Source organism: Osmerus mordax, chromosome 15, assembly GCF_038355195.1.
Source record: "Osmerus mordax isolate fOsmMor3 chromosome 15, fOsmMor3.pri, whole genome shotgun sequence".
In the NCBI taxonomy this organism is placed as follows: Eukaryota; Metazoa; Chordata; class Actinopteri; order Osmeriformes; family Osmeridae; genus Osmerus; species Osmerus mordax.
The window spans coordinates 6,712,203-6,736,199 of record NC_090064.1 but is presented as its reverse complement, the minus strand read 5'-3'; the positions used below and the strand labels follow the sequence as shown (position 1 = coordinate 6,736,199).

Below are 23,997 nucleotides of genomic sequence, written 5' to 3'. Positions count from 1 at the left end.
GATGTTGAGAGGGTCGTCCCTGATCAGCATGGACATCCGTCGCTAGGTGGAGCCCAGAGCATGGACGGACGGCGATGGCAGGGATCTTTAGAGGTATATATAAAATATAGATAAAAATAAGAATAAGAATGAGCAGCGTGAGTGGTCAACATAGTGCAATCGGATACTGAGGTAAGGTGGCTTGTGCATACTGTAATTGCCATTAGATGGACTTATAATAGTTAAATAAGTGAATGAATGTCAATGGGAGTCCTTGGACTTGTTGAAGAGGCGAGTAGCAGATGGAAAGAAACTGTTTTTATGGCGTGAGGTTTTGGTCCTGATGGACCGCAGCCTTCTGCCAGAGGGGAGTAGCTGGAACAGGGAGTGACCAGGGTGGGAGGGGTCGGCCACAATCTTCCTCGCACGCCTCAGGGTCCTTGAGGTGTGCAGGTCCTCGAGGGTAGGCAGATTGCAGCCGATCCCCTTCTCAGCAGTGCGGATGATACGCTGCAGTCTGCTCTTGTCCTTGGCAGTGGCAGCAGCGTACCAGATTGTGATGGAAGAGGTGAGGATGGACTCAATGATGGCTGTGTAGAAGTGCACCATCATTGTCTTTGGCAGGTTGAATTTCTTCAGCTGCCGTAGGAAGTACATCCTCTGTTGTGCTTTTTTGGTGAGGGAGTTGATGTTCAGTTCCCACTTGAGGTCCTGGGAGAGGATGGTGCCCAGGAAGCGGAAGGACTCCACAGTGTTGACTGGGGAGTCTCACAGGGTGATGGGGGTGAGTGGGGCTGTATTCTTCCTGAAGTCCACAACCATCTCCACTGTCTTCAGACCATTGAGCTCTAAGTTGTTCTGGCCACACCAGGTCACCAGGTTGTCAGCTTCCCACCTATAGTCAGACTCATCCCCGTCAGAGATGAGCCCAATGAGGGTGGTGTCGTCCGCAAACTTAAGAAGTTAACAGATGGATGACTGGAGGTGCAGCTGTTGGTGTACAGGGAAAAGAGCATAAGCTGTGAATAAGCTGTGAGTAATACAGAGTCACAAGAGTTGGCAAATCATATGTCATCCATACACTCTCAAATACACACACACACACATTATATAAGTGGAGGGGTATATTAATTATATATTAATATACCCCTCCATCAGAAGAGATCCTCATTTCTGCCTCTGTGAGAAATGTGCTGCCCCTCTGGTCACATTGCTGCTAGTGATTTTTTTCTTTTTCAAATGATGATCTCCTGTGACTCAGTATGCAGTTACTACAATACACACTGATACAGTTTACTTCCTGGTCTCCTGAAGCCCCGCCTACTACGTGACTCACCTGTCAGAATACAAACACACACCTTCACTGAGAGAGTGTTTCCATACATTCGAAATTATCCACCCTCTGAGGATCTTACCAGTGAAGGCCTCTGTAACAGTAGAGCAGCACAGTCATTATAGCTGGTACCACCTCTATCTGGAACAGTAGAACAGCACATTGGGTGTGTTTACAACCTTCCTGTCATGAATGAAAACAAACTCTAACATGAGCATCCAGGTACAAAGAACAAAGATCAATCGGAGGGAATTAATTCTGAATAGCTAAATAATAATATAATGCTCTATTTATACAGTATATAGATAATCACAATAGCAATATGCATAAATCTTTATGCCAATAATTTCCAAATCAAATAATTAGTCAGGTTTCTCAGTTATTCTACATTGTATATTTAATTCACGCTAAGTTTTTCTTTATTCAGCTCTATAGTTTTGGTTGTTCTAATAAAACGTAATAAACTATGTCATGGTGTGGTACATTATTGTTTATCTCTCACATGCTCCTGAATTTGATTCAGACAGTTCTCTCCTCCACCAGTAGAGGGCAACATAGTACAGCAGATTATTCCACCAGTAAACTGTATCAACATTGTTGTCCCAGTTTAGATTCTAAACAACTCTCCACTGTTTATCAAGCATTGCATTCAAAACAATTAAGAATTTGGTAATCAAACACATTGAATATCAACAACATAAATCTTCCAGCTCTGGTAGAAAGACTCAGAGGGCAGGGTGGAGATAGCAGATCCAGCAGGTGTTTAACTTCAGCTTGGTGGTTCAGCTGCAGACAGGTCCCAGGTTGGTGAGTAGTGTGTGTGTGTGTGTGTGTGTGTGTGTGTGTGTGTGTGTGTGTGTGTGTGTGTGTGTGTGTGTGTGTGTGTGTGTGTGGGAGGAAGGGGGGGGTGTTTAACCTTCTGTTCATTCGACATTCAGCTGTAACATACATGAGAAGACAGCAGTGAGCAGGTGTGCTGAGGTGAGGTCCAGGTCTCCTCCAGGTGTCACCACCACGGTGGCAGTGACCATCTTCATCCCAGCCTTGGGGCTCACCAGCCAGGCAGCGTTGGTGGCAAAGCCTCATGGACCACTTAGCAGCCATCTGAAACAGGGAGAGAGGAGGGGGAGATGGGGGAGAGAGAGAAAAGAGACAGATAAGATGTGGAGAGGAGGGAGAATGGGGATAGGAGGGATCAAGGAGGAAGATAGAGAGGAGGGAGAGATGATGGAGAGAGATAAGATAGTAAAACAAAGGAGGGAGACAGAACGGGGTGGGGGGGAGGGGAGAGACATACAAGTCATGTTGAAGCTCATTTGTGCTAATTGAACATTATACAACACACATCAACAGTACAAGTTGTGTTGATGAACTTCTCTTGAGGAGAATGAGACCACTTGTCACTCAGTTTGCAGTTTCTACAATACACACTGATGCAGTTTACTTCCTGGTCTCCTGAAGCTCCGCCTACTACGTGATTCACCTGTCAGAACACAGGGAGCAGAGTTCAGTGTTTCTCTGCTCACCAACAGATTCTGAGATTCAACGTTCTGTACTGAGAGAAAATAAGACTCCTTCACAACTCACCCTAAGAAGAAATATCAATATTGCATTTACACAAAAACAGGCGGAAATACTGTCATTTACAGAGACTTTAACTCACTGCTGACCAAATCTGAGTAAGTAACACTTTCACCCCAAATTAAACTTCAGACTGCGGGAAGTTTCACAGGAGGGTGTGACTGGGTGAGAAAATGGCGTCCAGCTCGTCTCTCCCAGAGGAGGATCTCTCCTGTCCTGTGTGCAGTGACGTCTTTAAAGATCCTGTCCTCCTGTCATGTAGTCACAGCTTCTGTAAAGCCTGTCTGCAGGAACACTGGAAGCAGAAAGAATCACAGGAATGTCCACTCTGTAGGAGAAGATCTTCCAGACCAGAGCCACCATGTAGCCTGGTTCTGAAGAACCTGTGTGAGTCCTTCTTACAGGAGAGACGTCAGAGAGCTTCAGCAGGGTCTGAGGTGCTCTGCAGTCTGCACAGTGAGAAACTCAAGCTCTACTGTCTGGATGATAAACAGCCACTGTGTTTGGTGTGTCGGGACTCTAAACTACACTCCAACCACAGATTCAGACCCATCGATGAAGCTGCACAGGATCACAAGGTATGAATAGTAAGAACAAGATGTATGGTTTGTATATATGATAAATAAGAAATAAACTTTGTTAGGATCCTTATGTCCTAGATATATGTTTTACTGTATGTGGAGTATCACATTCCATCAATCTGTCCAAACAGACACATCTCAAAACCAAGTCAAATTAGAGGACAAAACACTTTTCCTTCAACAACGTTTTGTTTCATTCCAGGAGGAACTCCAGCCTGCTCTGAAGTCCTTACAGGAGAAGCTGAAGGTCTTTAAAAGAGTTAAACAAACCTGTGATCAAACAGCAGAGCACATTGAGGTAAAATTGTTTATTAATCAAATAATACAACACAGTTTTGATGTAAAACAAATGTCACCTAAACCTCTGTATGAACCCCCATGTCTCCAGGTCCAGACCCAGCACACAGAGAGGCAGATTAAGGAGGAATTTAAGAAGCTTCACCAGTTTCTACAAGAGGAAGAGGAGGCCAGGATAGCTGCACTGAGGAAGGAGGAGAAGCAGAAGAGTCAGATGATGAAGGAGAAGATTGAGGGGCTGAGCAGAGAGATATCAACACTTTCACACACAATCAGAGCCATAGAGGAGGAGCTGAGAGCTGAAGACATCTCATTCCTGCAGGTCAGGACTGATCTCTCTACGTTCATATGGAATGGCTGAATAGGTGTGTTTATGAGTGTCTAACTTCATCTTCTGTATCTCCACAGAACTACAAGGCCACAGTGAAAAGGTAAGTGACCTGCCTCCTGTCTCTCTCTTCTCTGTGGTTGTGAACCCAACCCCACAGCAGCTCTGACCCCAGAATGTTCTTCCAGAGCCCAGTCCACTCTGCCGGATCCACAGCTGGTCTCAGGAGCGCTGATAGACGTGGTCAAACACCTGGGCAACCTGACCTTCAGAGTCTGGGAGAAGATTGTCACATACAGTGAGTGTTTGATCATGTTATCATATTAATATTTAATATTGTACTTACTTTATCCTGCATTACTGATCACGATCTGTCTTCCATGATCATGATCGTACTTGTCCATAAACAATCCATGACACTACAGTACAGGCTACAAACTGAACATGACCATTGTTATTTAATGTACTTTATCTCACACCAATACCAGCCTGATATGTTGAATGCAGCATGATCAACGCATTTAGAAAAACAATGACATCCAGGGCCGGTCCTTCCTATAGGCGACATAGGCAGCCACCTAGGGCGGTATGAAGAGGGGGGCGGCATTTTCCCAAGTGCATCCATTAATGAACTCTCCTGCACTACCAGCAGAGGGCGCCAACATATGTCCGTGTTGTGGTTGGGGGGGCGCACCCAGATTTGCACTCCTGGGGGGGGGGGGGGGGGGGGGGCTGTTGATAAATCTTGCCTAAGGCGCCAAATGTGCTAGGACCGGTACTGATGACATCCATATACATGATATGTACAGTCATCATTAATGGGTTTGTCATGGTGTCAACTGGTGGGTGAGGGTGTAAACATCAAACACTGCATCAACACAAACCTGATCTCTCTCCTCAGCTCCTGTGACTCTGGACCCCAACACTGCCTACCCACGCCTCATCCTGTCTGAGGATCTGACCAGTGTGAGAGGAAGTCAGGAGAGACAGCAGCTTCCTGACAACCCAGAGAGGTTTGATTTTAATGTGTTGATCCTGGGCTCTGAGGGTTTTAACTCAGGGACACACAGCTGGGATGTTGAGGTTGGAGACAGTACACACTGCTCACTGGGTGTGTTAACAGAGTCTGTCCAGAGGAAGGGAGGCTTACAGGGTGGATACTGGGGAATCAGGTTCTACCATGGTAAATACATAGCAATATCCTCATCAGGTCTAGACACTGTACTCACAGTGAGACAGAAACTCCAGAGGATCAGAGTGCAGCTGGACTGGGACAGAGGAAAGCTATCATTCTCTGACCCTGATAGAAACACACACCTACACACATTCACACACACCTTCACTGAGAGAGTTTTACCATTCATTTGTAATCGCTGCATTCTCCACCCTCTGAGGATCTTACCAGTGAAGGCCTCTGTAACAGTAGAACAGCACAGTCATTTGAGCTGGTACCACCTCTACCTATAATGATTTTTGATGAAGGAAAGTAAGGATATCCAGGTTCATGTTTCCATGGAAACTCGGCTTATTGTTTACGCTGGCACCTATCTCCTATTGTTTGAAGTAGCCAAGTCATGATCATCTTAGATCTCTTGCACTGTATTATACTGTTTGCATTCAGATACTTTTGTTTTCCTTAGTGCATTGTTGCATTAACATACAGTAAGGTGTCAAATGTATAAATCAAATAAAAGTAATGAAATAGAGTGAAATAATCTGCTTGTAACATGTTTTTTGTTGTCTTCAATAAAGGCATTTGCCAGAAATGTTATAGTCAACTTTGTTACATTTCAGTTTGAATACCCACTTAACTTACATTTAGTCATTTAGCAGACGCTCTTATCCAGAGGGACTTACAGTAAGTACAGGGACATTCCCCCGAGGCAAGTAGGGTGAAGTGCCTTACCCAAGGACACAACGTCAGTTGGCATGACCGGGAATCGAACTGGCAACCTTCAGATTACTAGCCCGATTCCCTCACCGCTCAGCCACCTGACTCCTTGTGCACATTTGTATTTTAGCATACTAAATTACTTTCCCCAAAATATGATGTGACTCATAATGATTGTAGATTTAATTATACCTTGTGGGTGCTAGTATAACAAAAGGAATTACTGTGTCATTTAAATGCAATATCTAAATGGGACCACAGGACAAGGCAGTATAGTGGCAATAAATCATCTCCTACATTTCTACATGTCAACTGAGGAGTGTGAACTGCACAAATACAAAGTTTAACTACTCAATTATTGCAGTTATAACTAGACTGGAGAAGGTCAGACACACCAGCGAAGTTACATGACGAAGCTGTGATTATTTTGGCAGAGAAATAAGCAGAACTTTCTATTTGCTGTTACTGTTTATTGTTGATGATGAAAGTTACACAGCTTGAGGAAGGAGACTTTTCAGAAAGTGATCTTATGGATCAAACTTTTCACAGTGGCAGTCCACATACCCCCCACACACAACCCAATAATATCAGGTCAATTAAATTTTCGATTCTTTTCAAAAAGATAGCATGTTTAATCTAAATGATCCAACAAGCTATTTGTCCATTAGATCCTTATCAATTATTGATATTTCTTTTCTAGTCATTCAGGATCCAGTCATCATTGGTACAAGCAACAGGATAAAGACATATTTGATCAGAACAGTGTAGCGGTATGGGTGTGAACCTCAGTGAGACATGATGGGCTCAAGCCCTGGGGTAAACTGTAGGCCCTTCAATACAGGAAACATTGAAGAAGGGGACGTCATGTCCGATCACCATTATCTGTCCTCAACTCAATGCTGGAGTAGGATTTGTAGAGATAAAGTATCAAACCTGGTCAAGTTCCACTTTGCTCTTGTCCCCAACATCCTTGAACGGCTTCTTTGCCTCCTCTCTCTACAGACTCCAGCTAAGTGAATGGACATCAAGTACTCTCATCCTGTTGCTACCGTTCAACATCAGAATTCATCTTTTAGCAAGTCAAGAAGTAAAGAGGGTGAGGAGACGCAACACTGTTGAGACACGTTGCAGCATTGAGGGCAGCAAATGCTGTGGTAGCCAAGGTAACCCCTGACAGTTCTTGTTGCTGGGCCAATGACGGGTCAGAAACCTTTGGGGGATCACGCTATGGGCTGAGAGAGCAGCTGTGGGCGGGGACAGTGTCTGTGGTGGCCAATGGCTGGCCTGGTGTTAAGAATGAAGGGTCCAGAGAGCTTGAGGCCACAAATCTCTTCTGTTAGACGGTCAGCTCTCCTCCTCCTTCTCCTCTCCCTTGGCAGACGATTCCTGGCTCTCTTTGCTATCTTCCCCTTCATCCCCTATGAGAGGGGGAGAGAGGGAGATGGATTGTGATAGAGGAAGGAGGGGGAGAGAAAAAGAGAAAGAATGAGAGAGTGAGATAGGGGTGAGGGGAGGTTGGAGTGTTAGACATTTTAAATATCTTTATTGGGCAGTCAAAACTGCCAGCTACCCAGCAGTTACATCACGACAAACATTTTAGAGAGAAAAGGGAGAGAGAGAAAGAGAGAGAGTTTAGTGCATTAGTTAAGAATCCGTTATGAACTGAGGTCATTCCTTCTGATGGCAGTGATATGGAGACAGGAAGGGGAGGAGCTCCACAGACATCTGTTTCACTTCATGATGTCACTAGAGAAGAATGACCAACAGCCTTATAGCAGCCTGGTTTTAAGCAATATCTCACTATTTCCTTCTCATGTTTCCTTTTCGCTTTTGCACATATTCATAAACTAGGCCTGATGGCTGTCCTAAATTCTTTTACACACGTTTGATTCCACTTACTTAGGTGTCATTGGCTAATAACATTCCCCCTATTGTGAATAAAATAATGCCAGGCTACTCCATCCAGCTATTCTCTTTGTCCAGTGATGGTCCGTCTCACTGACCTGATTTGCTGATGCTGAGTTCAGCCAGCCCCTGTGACGGGTCGCTGGGTCCCTGTGCCCCGGGGGGTTCTGGGATGTGGTGAATGGCGTTCCTGCGTCCTGTTCGCCGTGAAGCGATGAAGTCATCATACGTCGCCTCCTCCACGTCAGTCATCGCTGACACACCTCACCATAGCACCAGCCTGTCAAACACACACACACACACACGTGGTGGCACACACACACTTTTACCAGCACTCATAGTAACAGCCAAACACACACTTGCCAACAACCAGACGATTCAACTACCTCAGTGCTCACTGCTCCCTGATGGGCAGACAAAGAGATCAGTATCTGTGTTTGTTATATTCCCAGGTAGATCCTTCATCCCCTAATCATAATCCTATTCCAGGTACCCGGTAACACAAGGGGCAATTTTAAATGATCTGGTTTAATCCTTAATATCCACTGTATATTTACCCATAGACAGAATATAGCACTGTACATACACAACAGAACTGTAGTTAAATAAATAATTAGCCCAAAGCAAACAGAGGTCTTTGTTTTTGACTACAGAACCATGTTGTTAATTAGGAAATCAAACACAAGCAGTAGCTAGAAAACACTGTGGCAAACCTTCTCCTTCGATATAATACTAGAGCATGCTGGGACAAGTGGGTTAAGCTCCACTGCTGACATGATAAAGCCCTATCAAAAGAGGGGTTCTTCCCAGAATGCACTGGGTGGAGCGCTATTTTCGGCCCCTATCATCTCGTCATACTGTCACTCAGCTGTTCTTATGGTGTCAGTGTGACACGGACCACGCCGCCGGCCTCACGCTGAGAAATACACACAAGGTTGTCATACACCGGGGATAACACATGCTGTTTCAAAGACATGGCGGACCAGTCAGCGCTCCTTCTATGTTAGTAATTGTGGAAATGGAAGGGCCAAGTATAGGAAAACTTGCTTCAAAGTGTCATCGCGGCAGGTTAAAATTTCGCAAAACAACGATAAGGTCAATTAATAGTCTATTTTCTGTAGGCCTGTTTGAGATATTAAGTAGGCCTAATATGGTATAGCCTACGTTATAGGCCTAGATTAAATGTGAATTTCATCATGAGAGGTGGCAGGTTTAATGCACACATCTGTAGCTTACTTTGGAATATAGTTTTTAGGTTACATAATTTACGACCACTGGTGGAGCGTAACATCAGTGTGTGTGTGTGTGTGTGTGTGTGTGTGTGTGTGTGTGTGTGTGTGTGTGTGTGTGTGTGTGTGTGTGTGTGTGTGCGTGTGTTAGAGAAACCTTTTCCGCGACAAAGCACATTTGCTTTCCTTTCATGCCATGTGAATCCCAACTCTTATATGTAGCGCAAATACACCTAAACGATTTACTCTTTTCGATCTAGATTAGCCTACATTCATGGAATGTATCGTGCAACGCACTTTTCATAATATTAATTCATGTATAATATAGTATAAAAACATGCCATTATATATGGACTTTTGACCCATAGTAGAGACAAGATGTCTCGAGACAACATGTCTAAAAACTATTCCTGTTTTGTCATCCCTTTCTGTATTTGCATCTTTCCCATGGACAAATCACTTCAAAGCCCTATAAAGCTGTTTTAGCAACGAGAAGGTTGTTTACAGACCAGTCAGTAACAAAACAGTCAATGGACGACTATTTACAGTACCATAGGACTACAGACGGAGGCTGCAATGAGTTAAGAGCGCACCATTTTTTGTAGACGACAAAAATACAACCTACAACTGTTTTCTTTCCTGGGAGAAATATCATTGAAATCACCCACCTGTTTAAGTTGAGGAACTCCAAACACCGTCGCGGTGACCCAATAAAAGTAACATGGCACGGGTATTGTGGCTGCCAGCGCTTCACGCTGACACCGCGCATTGTGCAATTTATGACGTTTCCTTGAAATCTCATCTGGGGAGCTGCGTGGTCTAAAATCCATGTCCATAACGTGGACTCCGGTGGATGGAGATTCTCGGATTTGTATCATAATTTGGAAAAACCAGCATCAACATAGTCTCTTGCTGTGGTGTTTAGGATTGAAGACAGAGCAGCTATTGTATGTGTGTGCCATGGGTCAGTGAGCATTCTGAAGAGTGACCTGATTGTTGGAGCTCACAGCCAGAAATCAACACATGCTTGTGTTGTGGTTAGCGACAAGTGAAGAAAGACAGACTCTTTCCTAATGCCACACGTGTTCAATACGGCACTTGGCTGTTCAACGTCTATTCACAAAATCAAGTGTGTGTGTGTTTATTTCATACACATTGAGGCTAATTGTGGTCGTGGTATAACAATATCAGTCTGTTGAGCTATTTTCATGAAATCAAGAATTATACTGTGATCGTATTCATATTGGGCTAAATCATACACTGTATGGGATAAATACACTTAATAAAGGTTGCATCCCACGCCCCACCTGGCGTTCAAACTAAACAATGCACTCCTTACACACTGGACAGGGACAGCCAATGAAAAGCTCGGATGTTAGCACGTGCAGCGGCTTCCCAGACAAGCCAGTTGCCAGTGGCAGCAGCAGACAAGAAATATAATGGATGAATATGAAGGTAAGATTTTGATCAAAGTATCCGTTTTTCCCCAGGTTTGAGTTTCTGTTTCTCAGGCAAGAGTTAATGTCTTATGTGTTTTCTAATCTTGCGTCTTTATCTGAGAATGTTTGGAGCTCCTGAACGCTCTTTTCCTCGTCCTCTTTCTTTGGTGTCTGGCAGAATAGGGCGGAGGATGGGGATGAGGTCGGTGTTAGCAGGCTATTTAATGTAGCATTGACCTCTTCTTGAGTGCTTTCAATCACGAATGTTACACTAGGGATGCGATGCGATTTTGATCAGACGTTACGTCAGGCTAACTGCCTCGTCTAGGCCTGTCACAAAATTACATGGCTTTGTGAGAGTTTTCCAGTAAGACTATTTTGGCCAGACAGACTGTCAGACAACTATCGCTAGCTGTGTAGCTAGCTGAGTACTGCAGGTTCTCTGGCTATTAATAGCAGCTGATGTGCGAGTGGTTGAATTAAAACCTGATAATCAGAATAGCATTTTTTAATTCATTGCAAGTTTACAGTTTTTTTTTCAAGTCTGTTGAATTCATGACCGTGGTAAAGTAGCTTTTGTTGTTTTATGTTCACCTTGGCTTTGCCGATCTATTCATCCGTTTTATTACATTATATAGATGAAGATGCCCCTCGGGCCGAGGAACTGATTCCGTGTAAAATCTGCGATCGAAGCTTCTTTCCTAAAGTCCTGGTAAGCGTTTTTATTTATTTTATTTATTAAAACTGCCTTTCCATTATCACAAAGATACATTTCAACTGCCTCTCATGTTTGGTATCGAAGAATCTTTATGAAACTTCTTGTCCTGTCCATTAAGAAAATTGAACCGCAACGGCTCTAGCTCCTAGAACGCTTTATAGGACCTAGAAAGCAAGACACCAACGTCTTATGGAGTCAGTTGACTTTTTCTGTATTGGCCACTGATTCAATAACACCCATCTGCCACATAATTACACCTTCTCAGATGCAGCAGAGTGAAGCAGTGATTATGATTTAAAGAGCCTTTTCAAAAACGGAGTTAGGAAATGGGAGGGTAATGTGGTCTCTGACAACATGAGATAATGATCCCTATCAGCTAATACCATCTGGAGGAAACACGGTTATGGTGTGTTGCCAAAGCACAGCCCACAGAGCACTCCTTTGGTATGGCTTACCAGGAAGCAGGTTAGCAACGTGATAACCCACTATCACACAAAGTAGTGGATTTGGGGCCTACACAGTCTGTTACGTAATCACCCTGTGCTTTAATGCATGCAACCATTCCTGAGATGTGCAACTTCACTATCTCACAGATAAGGCCCTGGTCTTTGGATTCTATACCGACCAACGGCTACTGCCTCTTACACATTCCAGCAAGCACACGCACACCTACGTGTTACTGTGGTGCATGCCACAGCTCACAAGTTCACACACAAACCAGCTCTTTTGCGTGTGTGTGAATGTGTGTGCACCCCTACACCTCTGGAGTCATCACCTAGCCCAGTGGTTCTCAACCCTGGTCCTCAAGTACCTCCTCTGTCCTGCACGTTTTGGATGTTTCCCTGTTCCAACACACCTGATTCAAATGAATGGTCGTTAACAGGCTTCTGCATAACTAGATAACGATCCATTCATTGGAATCAGGTCAGTTGGAGCAGGGAAACATCTAATATGTGCAGGGCAGGGGGAACTTGAGGACCAGGGTTGAGAACCACTGACCTATCCTGTGTTGGATATTAAACCCCGCCCTCCCTGTCCTCGCCCAATAATATCTTCCCTCCCGCAGAAAAAGCATACGCCCATCTGCCAGAAAGCGGCAGCCAAGCGAAGGAAGGTGTTTGACTCCAGCAGACAGAGAGCCGAGGGCACCGACATCTCCACGCTTAAACCCATCAAATCAAAGGTGAGAGGGCACACCTGGGGGTCGTGCTTCTGAAGCCCCGAGGGTGCGTTCACAAACCCTACACCACAGGAGGTGCGTTCGGGAACGACGTTCGCGCCTCGATTGTTAAGAGTCAGGGATTTTTCGGGGATTGGACTACCTCAACGGCTTCCCCAGACCCACGTCAGCACCAGAGAGATAGGACGTGTTTATCAAATCACCAGGATCACATTAGTTGCCAGGCAAACATTTTCCTAAGGGTGGGGAGGGCTCCTGGGTCCTAGAAAAGTTTATTTCCATGTGAAGAGGCCTTTATGAGCATGTCAGTGTGCCATTCATTAAGGTGCCTTAATAACAGTATGACAGACTACAGTCATGCCAGGTTAGCAAGACCTGGATCCAGTTAAAACCATCTGAAGCATCATGAATTATCCATACACTGTTTGTGAATCTCTCCCAACCCACAGAATGTCTGTTGCTCCAAATTATTTGTTATACAACTTAAACTACTTTCAATTGTATTTCAGTCACAAAGTTCCTCAACTGCTAGGGCTGATAAAGTAAGTTAACCCTGTCATTCATTTCTTGTTGTATGTGGTAGTATGTCAGGAATGTGTTGTAATAACATGACAGGCCAGGTATTAAGCTAAGAACTTTTGGCATTGATCGTGGCTGTTTCTGGCTTTGACTTTCCCAACACGACTGTGTCTCTGCGTTACGGCAAGTCTGCAGGAGGCTACATTTGGATTGTGAGGGGGCTGTTGCATAACTACAATGGGGTTCATGCAACAACAGTTACACACTTGTCCCACACCTGTCACAACACCTGTCCCCCCCACACAAACACACACACACACACGCACACACGCACACACACACACACACACACACACACACACACACACACACACACACACACACACACACACACACACAACCCCTGTCTACACCTGCGGACATAACACACAAATCCTCCAGATGGAAGTAGGATATTGGCTGGGTCCTATCTGAATGAACTAACCCCCTTGCCGTTGTCTCCCTAACAGAAAATCTTAACTCCCCTTTTTAAAAACCTGCCGTGTTCCGCATGGCCAAGGTAACACCCCACGCTCCCGTGTCTAGACGTGCTAGCCTCTGTGCTTCCAGTGCTTGCTGTGTAGCTCAGCTTGGGCATGGTCATAGCTCAGTGATTAGAGGGTTCGACTGCTGATCAAGGGGGTCGCGGGTTCAAATCCCCTCGCTGTACGTCGCTTTGCGTCGAAAGCATCTCGCTAAATGAACACATTGTATTCCCATCAGATGTAGGTCTCACTGGATAGGTGAGACACAGCGCATGACACGCATTTCAATATCGACTAGAAGGACACAATGCTGGCTGTTGTTTTTGCTTTAACAGCTGTCTACTGTCTGGTCTCTTGGCTCACTTCAATGACAGGGAGGCCAATAGACGCTGACTATAAGATAACTAGCAATCTCACCATGCTCCCATGTGGCAGAAGGGGATAAAAAAAAAAAAGCTAGAATGCCTGAATTAGTCTTAACATTTGAATCACCTCCATTAACTCCTTGTTCACCAAAATAGTTTTTTTTTGTGCTGTTCTTTAGGAAAGAAGAGTTTGGTTTCTTGGTTGAGAGGTGTCAGAGATGGCCTGCTCAGGAACACGGGCCCTGTTGACGTTCTGTAGTCAGAGACGATCACGCCACCGGACACGGCCAGAGGTGACATCACTGGCGTGTCACGTGACCTAGGACACCCAGTCCCTGGTCTGCATGTGTCAGGCTGAGTCAGAGTCAGGGACAGGGCTGCTCTCCACTTCCTGTGTTCATGACCCTGAATGTCTCGCATGAAATACATGCTGACCGTAGAAGCAGACAAGCTCATCTCCTGGAGATCTGATGAGGGTTGGAAAGGTTTAATCCAGATGGTGGATCCATATCCATATCTTTAGATATCTTTATTTCCTTAGATTCAAGATTTCCGGTTGCTTACATTGTTCTTGTAGCCTTATCTCCAGGAGTTCTGATGGGGTTGGATGGGTCTGAGTGGGATGCTAGGCAACTAGGCATGCTTATCTCCTGTAACTCTGACACGGTTGGATAGGTCTAATCCAGATGGTGGAACACCATCGATCTGCCGAGGCAGATAGAGGTATGTGTGTCTAATGATGATCGGATTCGTAGAGAGTTGAAAAGGTCAAGGCCTAAGACTGGACACTTTTTTGGTTTGAATAAAACATGAATGAAGTGGGAATACTATGAAAGGAATGAAAACGATCCTTAGCAGGACTAGAGTTTCCTTAGAAGTAGCTGTAACCAAGTACCAGTTCACATGCAAATGAACAAGAGTTATTGGCAACAAAATGCTTCATTTACAAACTTCTTCAACAGTCAAGGATAAAAAAAACACCAAAAAAACAAACGCTAATATAAATCCATAATAATACAAGTGATGGATACACTTGAGGCGTGAGCCGTACTGCGTCGAGGCGTCGTCTGACGCGGCTGTGTCCTCGCCGTTCCAGGCCGATCCTCCCAAGAAGCCGTCCAACTGGCGCAGGAAGCACGAGGACTTCATCGCCACCATCCGAGCCGCCAAGGGCCTCACCCAGGTGCTGAAGGAGGGCGGGCCCCTGCCCCCGCCCCCGCCCCCCTCCTACGACCCAGGTAACTGCCCCTCCCCCGCCCCCCTCCTACCACCCAGGTAACTGCCCCTCCCCCACCCCCCTCCTACCACCCAGGTAACTGCCCCTCCCCCGCCCCCCTCCTACCACCCAGGTAACTGCCCCTCCCCCACCCCCCTCCTACCACCCAGGTAACTGCCCCTCCCCCACCCCCCTCCTACGACCCAGGTAACTGCCCCCGCCCCCCTCCTACGACCCAGGGAACTGCCCCCGCCCCCCTCCTACGACCCAGGTAACTGCCCCGCACCCCTCCTACGACCCAGGTAACTGCCCCGCCCCCGCCCCCCTCCTACGACCCAGGTAACTGCCCAGCCCCCGCCCCCCTCCTACGACCCAGGTAACTGCCCCGCCCCCCTCCTACGACCCAGGTAACTGCCCCTGCCCCCCTCCTATGACCCAGGTAACTGCCCCGCCCCCTTCCTACAACCCAGGTAACTGCCCCGCCCCCCTCCTACGACCCAGGTAACTGCCCCCGCCCCCCTCCTATGACCCAGGTAACTGCCCCGCCCCCTTCCTACAACCCAGGTAACTGCCCCGCCCCCCTCCTACGACCCAGGTAACTGGCCCGCCCCCCTCCTACGACCCAGGTAATTGCCCCGCCCCCCTCCTACGACCCAGGTAAACTGCCCCACCCACTTCCTTACCCCTGACCACCGAAATAACCACGGTTCCTGCCCTTGGCCCCCTCCCCTCTCCTGCCACTGAGGTCAACTTCATAGATATTTCCCGAGTAGATGTCAACCCTTTTTTGGCACCTGTGTGACCATGACCCTCGCTGCGTCTCCAGATTATATCCAGTGCCCGCACTGTGCCAGAAGGTTCAGTGAGAACGCCGCAGACAGACACATCAAGTTCTGCAAGGAGCAAGCTGCCCGCATCGCCACCAAGAGCAAGTCAGCCGGGGAGCCCAAGAAACCAGCCACACGCACGCAGGTAGCAGCCAGCCTGTCGTTCAGTCTGCCAGCCTGCCAGTCAGTCAGTCAGCCTTCCAGCCAGTTAGCAAGCTCGTGGAGGAATGTTGTATGGTGATATATTAAAAGATGTTTGTGCTGGTCTGGAACATGGAACACAAATAATATGAATAATTTCTCATGGATAATGTGTGTGTGTGTGTGTGTGGCAGTACAAGCCTCCTGCTGCGAAGAAGGTCACCTCTCCTGCTGTGTCAGCAGTCTCCAACTCTCCCTCCTCTTCATCACGCCTACCTCAGAGGTCTGCCTCTGGTCTGCCTTCTGGTAGGACGACAACTGCATGCTGCAACAGACTAGAACATACACAGCCACCTACTACCACCCCCCCTATCTCTCTTTTCGCCATCATTCTATCTCTTTTTTTTCTATTTCTTTCCCGCCTGTTTGTCGGTGTGTTTCTCTCTGGCTTCCTCTCTGTGGGGCTCTTCCTGTCTCTCTCTCTCTCCCTCTCTCTCTCTGTCTGAGATTAGACTGTGACCCTGAGGGTACTGCTGTTTATCTCTGTTCGGCCCAGCAGCCTCTCAAAGAACACTGGCGGTCTGTCCTTACACAGCAGAAAACACACGCGCACACACACACACACACACACACACACACACACCAGTGTTCTGTATATAACACAATCCACTCTAAAGCTGTAGGGCCTGACCCCAAATAGGTCACCAAAGATGTCCTCTATCTTGCTGTCCCCTCTCTCCTTCTGTTTCCCACTCTCTCTGTTTACCGTACATGTCACTCTACCTCTGTCTTTATATATATATAATAAACAGTACATTTCTCCCTATTTCTCTCTCTTACTTTACATTATATACAGTTATATACATCATATACATTCTGTACTGTACCGTAAGATCCAAAGGCCTTAGGCCACGTTGAACATTTTATGGGGGAATTGAAGACTGAGAGGAAGCTCTTTGGAACGCTGTCAGACCGGCCGGGTAAACACAGTTCATCGGGTTTCGCACAAACTTGTGAAGTCCGTGCATGCCGTCATGAAAGCAGCGAAAAAGGGGGACATACCAAATACTGAAGCCATTCTGAGATTTGTGTGTTGGCCATTCGTTTCTCAAAGATTCTACTTTTCACTCTAAATTGTTAAGCTGGATAGAAAATGTCTGATCCGGACGGCTGGTCCTGGCTGACCAGCCGTCTCAAACCTTTGGTCCTGACTGTACTGTATGTTGTTTGACCTCTCTCTCTTTCTCTCTCTCTCTCTTTCTGTCCAGGGATTCCATCCAGTAAGGTCCCCTCTGCTGTATTAGGGAGGAGTATCTCCTCAGGATACACCACCCCTCCCTCGGGCCTGACCAGTCCTCCATCAGGGTCAGCAACACACACAAACACACATATATATATAAACGTATATACCCAGCAGCCATGACTCAGTATGTAGACTAATGGAGCGTGTCTCCTGGGCAGGGCTGGAGGCAAGGCCCGGCCTGTAGTCTCCTACGGCCCAGGGAGGAACGCCCAGTCTGGAGCAGGGCTCAACAAGAGGAAAGTCTACAACGCTGACCACTACAACTCCAGGTTCCACACACACACACACACACACACACACACTTTAGATCAGCACCTCTCTCACATCGTCTATTCTAGCATTCGTGTCATTTGATTTCAATCCACTCCTTCAGTTTCTTGTATTCCTTATATTGTCGGGTTTGTCTGGCACGCTGACCCCTAGTGGACAGTTTGGGTAACGCTCGTTCCTCCGTGTCCGCTCCCTCAGGAACGAGGCGGACAACGGCGGAACGCAGACCAAGTTCTGTCACGAGTGTGGGACCAAGTACCCCGTGGAGCTCGCCAAGTTCTGCTGCGAGTGCGGAGTCAGGAGGATGTGCATCTGACAGGTGCGAAAGGAGACGGGAGGAGAGAAGGTCAAGAAGGAACAAGGGAGGAGGAGGAGGAGGAGGGTGAAGATAAAGAGAGCAGAGCTGTTAGGAGAAGACATGGAGATGAAACCAAACGGAAATAGAAATGTCACTATAACCACGACTGCTTGGAATACCAGTGTGCACTCTCACTGAAAGCCCTGATTTCACACTCCCTGTCCTCCATTCCATCCTGTTTTATTCCTCAAACACACACAACGTGTCATTATTAAAGTGCAATATACAGTCATTAACTACTGATAAAACTCATTAAAAAAGGAGAGTTGATTTCCAGTCAAACTATTTAGCAAAGGATACATATCTTTTCTCGGCAAATGAATTGGATGCGTTACTGCTTATGCAACAAGTCAAGTTTTTATATAATGCCTTCTCAGACCGAGCAAGGCTTCCGACGTAGCATGATTCAAGTCCTCAATCCTCACACTTTATACTAGAAGAAAACAATTCCTTTTTTCTAAACTGAATTTCACAGAATTTCCCTTTTCTTTTTTTCAAGCAATCAAAGTATCGTTTGTTCTTTCTGTTTGAGATTTTGTTAAACCCCCTCTACAGGATGTGTATATATATATATGTGTACACTGTATATTACTACTTATGTTCTGTTTGTGGAGTGTTTATTCAGCTCAGTATTGAATGGAAAGCCTGTGCTGTGAGGTGACTCACACACCTTCAACCCAGACCAGACACGCCAGGGTCCACGACTTCAGCTTGTGGATGAAAGCTGCATCCAGTCTGCAAGCATTTGTCCCAGATCCAGATTAAAGGTCCTCAAGCCATACCGCTTTAGATTGTTTTGTTTTTAAAAACAGTGAGGAATAAAAGAAAGACAAATACAACTAGAGAGGGTACAATTTCTGGGGAAATTGTAGGGTGTGCTTGCTTGCGTCGGTTGCACAGGGGTCCGTTTTTGAATGACATTTTTACAACTGATTTATGTATATTTTATATGAAAATGCATACTTATTATTTATAAAGATTAAATAGAATTAAAGGCATTTTTTTTTGCTGCTCATTTACAACTGAAAATACGAGTGAAGTGTAGAATGAAATAGATGTCTTCTCATTTCCCCTGCAAGAGGCAGCCTCATTGTTGAATCAAAACGAATAAATTTGGCAGACCGGTGTAAAAATGGACCTAATCTCTATGACTTAAACGTCATTTTAAGTTTTTCCCTTCTCGTGATATTTTCAGGCATGTAGCCTACTCATTGCATTCATTCATTAATAAAGAACCCCCTTTGAAGATTATTCTACGACGTTACCCGGCAGTAGAAGATGGAATCGCGATTCAGACAGTCCCATCTGCTAACTGAAAATATGCCCCCCAAAACGTAAATAAGCTTGACATTTATTTAGTGGAAAATCGCTCATTCATAAAAAGCTCACTGGTAGCGATCATTGTCAGTAACAACGCAAAATGCGATATAGCCCTGTGTGGAGAAGCTGCCCCGGTAAATTCTACTACTACGGTACAGTACTAGTAGACTACTGCTGTGTTCGTCTTGGTAGCGATTGCGTTGGTTGAATTGGATTTAACGTTCCGTTGTACGGTTTAGGCTGAAATTAATTATTTTCATGAACAGATTGGCAACGTTTAGGCTGTGGCAATGAAGTTCAGGTTAGTAGTTAGATAGACTTTTGATTAAGTAAGGGGAGTGCCGAACATGTTCTGTCGCCGTTTGACTTCCTACAGCTGTGTAGATGTTTTTGTAGTGTCTCGCGTGGGCTACAGCATTGCAGTGAGCAACACTGGTTTGAAACCACAGGTAATGATAATTTCACCCACAAATCGTTTACTTGTAATGTAATGTCATAATAAACTCTACAACGAAAATGTATTTGTGAGGAATGTTTATTTTAAAGATTGAAAACAGATGCATCATAGACCACTGTAGTATGTGTTGCCCGGGCAACAGAGGCTAATGTCATGATGCTAATGCTTCAGTGAAATAGTAGACTACCGTTTCCAAAAGTAGATGTGGGCCTACTTCCTTAATAATATCAGCTAATATTGTACATTACATTTCATAATTGTGTTTCACATCACAAAGTAAAATGAGTAAATAGTTATCACCCTGGCCTCTTTGCTTGTGGCGTTCCTGCAGCTGCCTTGCAGTAAAGCTATAGTTAGCCTAGCAATCCCCCAAGTTAACAGATGTGAAACGAATGTTCTGCTACAGGTAGTCACGCGTGTTTTCGTGACGTTAGTGACGTAGTGACGTTAGTAACGTCAGTGACTGTGGCTAGCAAATTAACCACCGTTAGCTTCACTTTTCACCACAAAAACGCAATTTCTACTTAAACCATGCAACGGAACGTAAATAAAAATACAACCAACGCAATCGCTACCAAGACGAACCTTTTGACACCGCCGTTGTGTACGTAGTCCAAATATTGACTGATCCTTAGGGGGGCGAAAATAAATATATGTGTGAGAGAACAAAGGTTGAGCTCTCGTCGAAGGCTTGAGCACACCCAATGACAGTAGCCAGAGTTGTGTATTAAAAGCAGGAAATACTCCATGGCCTTTAAGGCTTTTACAATATCTCCAATGCAACTTGTTTCACGTAGTCCTGTAACACAATCACTAAAGAAAGCAGCCTTCAATCTCCACTGGGTATTGTAAAAATCTGTAACTGATGATTAATGGCCTTCCAATCACCATGACAATGTCAAAACGGATACTTTCGACAGCATATCCATTTGATAACGAACTTCAAACATGTTTGAGATTATCCCTGATGAGGCTTAGCTCAGCCAATACTGGACACACCCTTTGTTCTCCTGTGAAGGACATTGTAGACACCCAAACGTGGACATTCATTTAATTCCATGTAAGGTATGTCCACCATCAACACAAATGTTAAGAATCCATGGAATTGTGATTGCTTTCTCATTGTTCATTGCATTATGCAACTTTGCACAATATGTCCATAGTTTAGAAGTACATTCATTTTTTTACTTATTAAGCTGACGCTTTTCTCCAAACTAATGTACAAAAAGTGCATATAGAAAGTAGAGCAGAAGATCAATGATCAGAAGTGCATAGTTCTACAGAATTTTGGTGGTCAGGAATGGTCTGTTTTTATAAGCCAAATCCCCAAATAACCACATCTCAGCTTACAGCCGCGTTGAAAAAAAAAAAAAAAATACACAAACACTTGGAATGTGTCCCTGGGGGCCCCCTAATATGGCTGCCAACAACTTATCCACTGCTTGGAGGAAGGGCAGCATGGATGGGAAAAATGTGGCTGTGTGTGTGTGTTCTTGGTGTCACTGCTCCCTGCATGTGTATGTGTCATACTACGAGATAAAAAAATATTCTAATAACAAAAACTCAATTCCTCTTTTTCAGTTATACAATGGCATCTCGATTACAGTCGTGCTTAGTAAAGTGCTGTGCCAAGTACAGAGCAACAGAAACAACATTTTAAGTGCAACATTAACTAATCATTAGTGCAGCTTCCTGCCAGACAGTGTAACATCAAGATCACAAACACAAAGTGCAAGGAAGGAACAAAGTCGTAAATATCACAGGAAGTGATGGTCTGCCAAGTGCTTCTTTGGGTCAGTTTTGGCCGAGCAGAAAAACAAGATGGTGGAGGTGAAGCGTGAAGTGGAGATTCTTGAGAACACAACCGGAGGGCCGTAGGGACGGACAGAGGTGTGTCGTTGACCGCTGTGGAGCACGGAATAAGAAGTGCGAGGAGGTACCACCACTGGTAGCACCTGCTGCTACTTCCTATGTCCCCGGTCCGTGTCCGCTAGCCAGGGCCTGGTAACAGAGTTTCAGCCCTTCCAGGGCGAGCTTCAGTCTGCACAGCTGCCTGGTGTCTCTGTGTCCCCCTCCTCGCCCCGCTCCTCCTGGGCCTCCTAGCTGTCCACGCTCTCCTCGCCCCGCTCCTCCTGGGCCTCCTCGCTGTCCACGCTCTCCTCGCCCCGCTCCTCCTTGGCCACCTCGCTGTCCACGCTCTCCTCGCCCCGCTCCTCCTTCACCTCGCTGTCCAGCCTCTCCTCTCCCTGGTCGTCCTCCACCTCCTCCTCCTGATCCCGATCCTCTCTCTCCCCCTGCCGGACCTTCTCGCTCCTTCCCTCTCTGCCTCTGGCAAACGACACAGAGCTGAATCAAATACACCTGCCAAAAAGACATGCTTCTGAATCTTACTGTACCTGTTTAGAAGGACATGGACAGTCCAGAGATGTCAGGATCTCCTTTGTCAGACGCTTGGCTCTGGGCACACTGCTCATCTTGAAGTGTCTTCTGCATACCATGTTTATAATGGATAGACTCTTCTACAGAGAGAGGTAAATATCCACGAAACATAAATGAACTTTGGTTTTTATTACTTTTTATCGCTCGGTATTGCCAAGCTGACTTCACGGGTATGGGGTTAACTTAGATTGTGATATTTGCGTCGACGATACATTGTTTCTGACTGTCTATTTCTCTTATCTAGTCTGATCAGAAATTAAGACTGGGTAGTGGGCATATACGAAGAAGACAGACATACTGTAAGGCTTTGCTTTATCCTACAGTAGAACAGGCTTTCCCAATCCTGGTCCTAGTGAAACCCTGCCCTACAGATTCTAGATGTTTCCCTATTCAAACTCACCTGGTTCAAATGAATGGGTTGTTACCAAACTCAGCAGAAGCCTTGATAACTAAAGGACATGCAGGACAGGTGGGCAAGAGGCAATGAATATGTAGATGAACGCCAATACTTACTCCATCTTCCTCACAGACTGGTTTGTCGGTTTCCCCGCACACTGTGCTGTTGAGTCTGCTACTGACCTCGCTTTCCTGGGGATACAGAGTTCAAATGAGTTAACAAATGTATTGGCAAGTCAGTGAAAACATAATTTTCCCCATCTGGTAGCTTGGAATTCATGACCAGCTCGTTGGAGTAGGGTTGATGCTGTCCATGCAGAATCATCTGTTTCTAACACAGGTCGTGTATATCTACAGGGTGATAGTCTGTGATGGGACTTTGAGCTGTGACACAAATTGGTCTCACATACCAGTCAAGTCCCCCTCTTAATATATGTCCTGTAATATTTAGATTCAGCTATGCGTTTATTAACTGAGATGTGAAACGAATGCAATGTATGGTAGTTGAGGAGTCTACTACGTACAGTGTCTACCAGCAGAGGTAAGATTACCATTGCGTAGTCCTCTGCAGCTGTTTTCACCGGGGCGTACCTCTCACATGGAGAAACTACCGGCAGATATGCAACATGAAAACACAGAGAGAAAAGAAGTAGACTCCAAAAAGAAGCTACGTGCGTAAGAAAGAAGGATAAGGGAAGAGAGAGAACATGCAGTTGGGGTTAATTGTGAAATGTATGGGTTATAGGCCTATGCTGGTCTATAACCGTTTTCTGGGAAACCAAGTAATTATTATTTAATTGTCAGAAAAGGATGATGCGACGTAGTCTAGCACCAGTTTACATTTCTGTTTTACAGTTGGGCTGGACTAGAGTTAACAGTCCAGCATGTTCAAGTCTAATCCATGTGATAGGCTACGTTGTACAAACTTGTGCAATTCGTGTCAAATGTAGGCCTTACCATTTGTCATTCTTGATTCACGAATCATTTAGACCATACGATAAAGGTGCCATCTATCCTATATCTTCCACGTTTGTCCAGTTGCAGGAATTTCGCGTGCAGAGTAGATCGTGTTTAGACATAATTCGCCTTTCTCAAACCTATTTATGGAGAGCATTCCAGCGATTTGACAGCAGCAACTTCCGTCGTTTAATTCCAGTTTCTTTCAATTGGAGCTTTCACTTTGTGTTGAAACACTTGCGGCGCAAGTAGACTACCCCTGCTGAGTGGGCGAGGCTCAACGTGGGTTAAGTCAAAAATTTGATTGATTACTCGAAGGCACCACCAGGCGGCGGAAGCCATAGCCTAAATCAAACTTTTGATTTTCTAAAACCTTATCAAGTAGCAATTAACCTCACATTTGCAGCAAAAAAGTTGTAAATGCGAATAAAGCTGATTATGACG

The 23,997-nt window shown here is 45.5% G+C and overlaps 4 protein-coding genes across 8 annotated transcripts; 2 read left to right on the top strand and 2 right to left on the bottom strand.

Moving 5' to 3' along the window:
• Nucleotides 1-3,066: 3,066 nt before the first annotated feature.
• On the top strand, nucleotides 3,067-5,618 carry LOC136957452 (E3 ubiquitin-protein ligase TRIM35-like). The gene is made up of 6 exons (XM_067251389.1): nucleotides 3,067-3,471; nucleotides 3,677-3,772; nucleotides 3,863-4,093; nucleotides 4,180-4,202; nucleotides 4,288-4,397; nucleotides 5,001-5,618. Exons 1-6 carry the CDS (start codon nucleotides 3,067-3,069, stop codon nucleotides 5,564-5,566), a joined length of 1,431 nt encoding a protein of 476 aa, XP_067107490.1. The 3' UTR covers nucleotides 5,567-5,618.
• An 804-nt stretch (nucleotides 5,619-6,422) lies between these two features.
• On the bottom strand, nucleotides 6,423-9,891 carry pkia (cAMP-dependent protein kinase inhibitor alpha). Its single transcript, XM_067251387.1, has 3 exons — nucleotides 9,793-9,891; nucleotides 7,994-8,175; nucleotides 6,423-7,408 (listed from the first exon to the last, which is right to left on the bottom strand). The coding sequence occupies exons 2-3, from the start codon at nucleotides 8,145-8,147 to the stop codon at nucleotides 7,335-7,337; spliced, it is 228 nt and encodes a 75-aa protein (XP_067107488.1). The 5' UTR covers nucleotides 8,148-8,175; nucleotides 9,793-9,891; the 3' UTR covers nucleotides 6,423-7,334.
• Nucleotides 9,892-10,503: 612 nt separating this feature from the next.
• Nucleotides 10,504-20,577, top strand: zc2hc1a (zinc finger, C2HC-type containing 1A). Of its 2 annotated transcripts, XR_010878344.1 has the most exons (11): nucleotides 10,504-10,579; nucleotides 11,202-11,275; nucleotides 12,348-12,464; nucleotides 12,971-13,003; nucleotides 14,966-15,107; nucleotides 15,912-16,057; nucleotides 16,248-16,359; nucleotides 17,322-17,418; nucleotides 17,515-17,625; nucleotides 17,825-18,832; nucleotides 20,476-20,577. XR_010878344.1 is itself a non-coding variant. In XM_067252270.1 (10 exons), exons 1-10 carry the CDS (start codon nucleotides 10,564-10,566, stop codon nucleotides 17,940-17,942), a joined length of 966 nt encoding a protein of 321 aa, XP_067108371.1. In that variant the 5' UTR covers nucleotides 10,504-10,563; the 3' UTR covers nucleotides 17,943-18,840. The 2 variants fall into 2 exon arrangements, 1 of the variants encoding a protein (XP_067108371.1); XM_067252270.1 differs by lacking the exon at nucleotides 20,476-20,577 and having other exon boundaries at nucleotides 17,825-18,840.
• Nucleotides 20,310-23,718, bottom strand: LOC136958046 (uncharacterized). Of its 4 annotated transcripts, none has more exons than XR_010878346.1 (5): nucleotides 23,554-23,718; nucleotides 23,121-23,263; nucleotides 22,714-22,788; nucleotides 21,945-22,280; nucleotides 20,310-21,899 (listed from the first exon to the last, which is right to left on the bottom strand). XR_010878346.1 is itself a non-coding variant. In XM_067252272.1 (5 exons), exons 1-5 carry the CDS (start codon nucleotides 23,579-23,581, stop codon nucleotides 21,730-21,732), a joined length of 669 nt encoding a protein of 222 aa, XP_067108373.1. In that variant the 5' UTR covers nucleotides 23,582-23,718; the 3' UTR covers nucleotides 20,310-21,729. The 4 variants fall into 4 exon arrangements, 1 of the variants encoding a protein (XP_067108373.1); XM_067252272.1 differs by having other exon boundaries at nucleotides 20,310-22,089; nucleotides 22,158-22,280; nucleotides 23,121-23,203; XR_010878345.1 differs by having other exon boundaries at nucleotides 20,310-22,280.
• Between the last annotated feature and the right edge of the window lie 279 nt (nucleotides 23,719-23,997).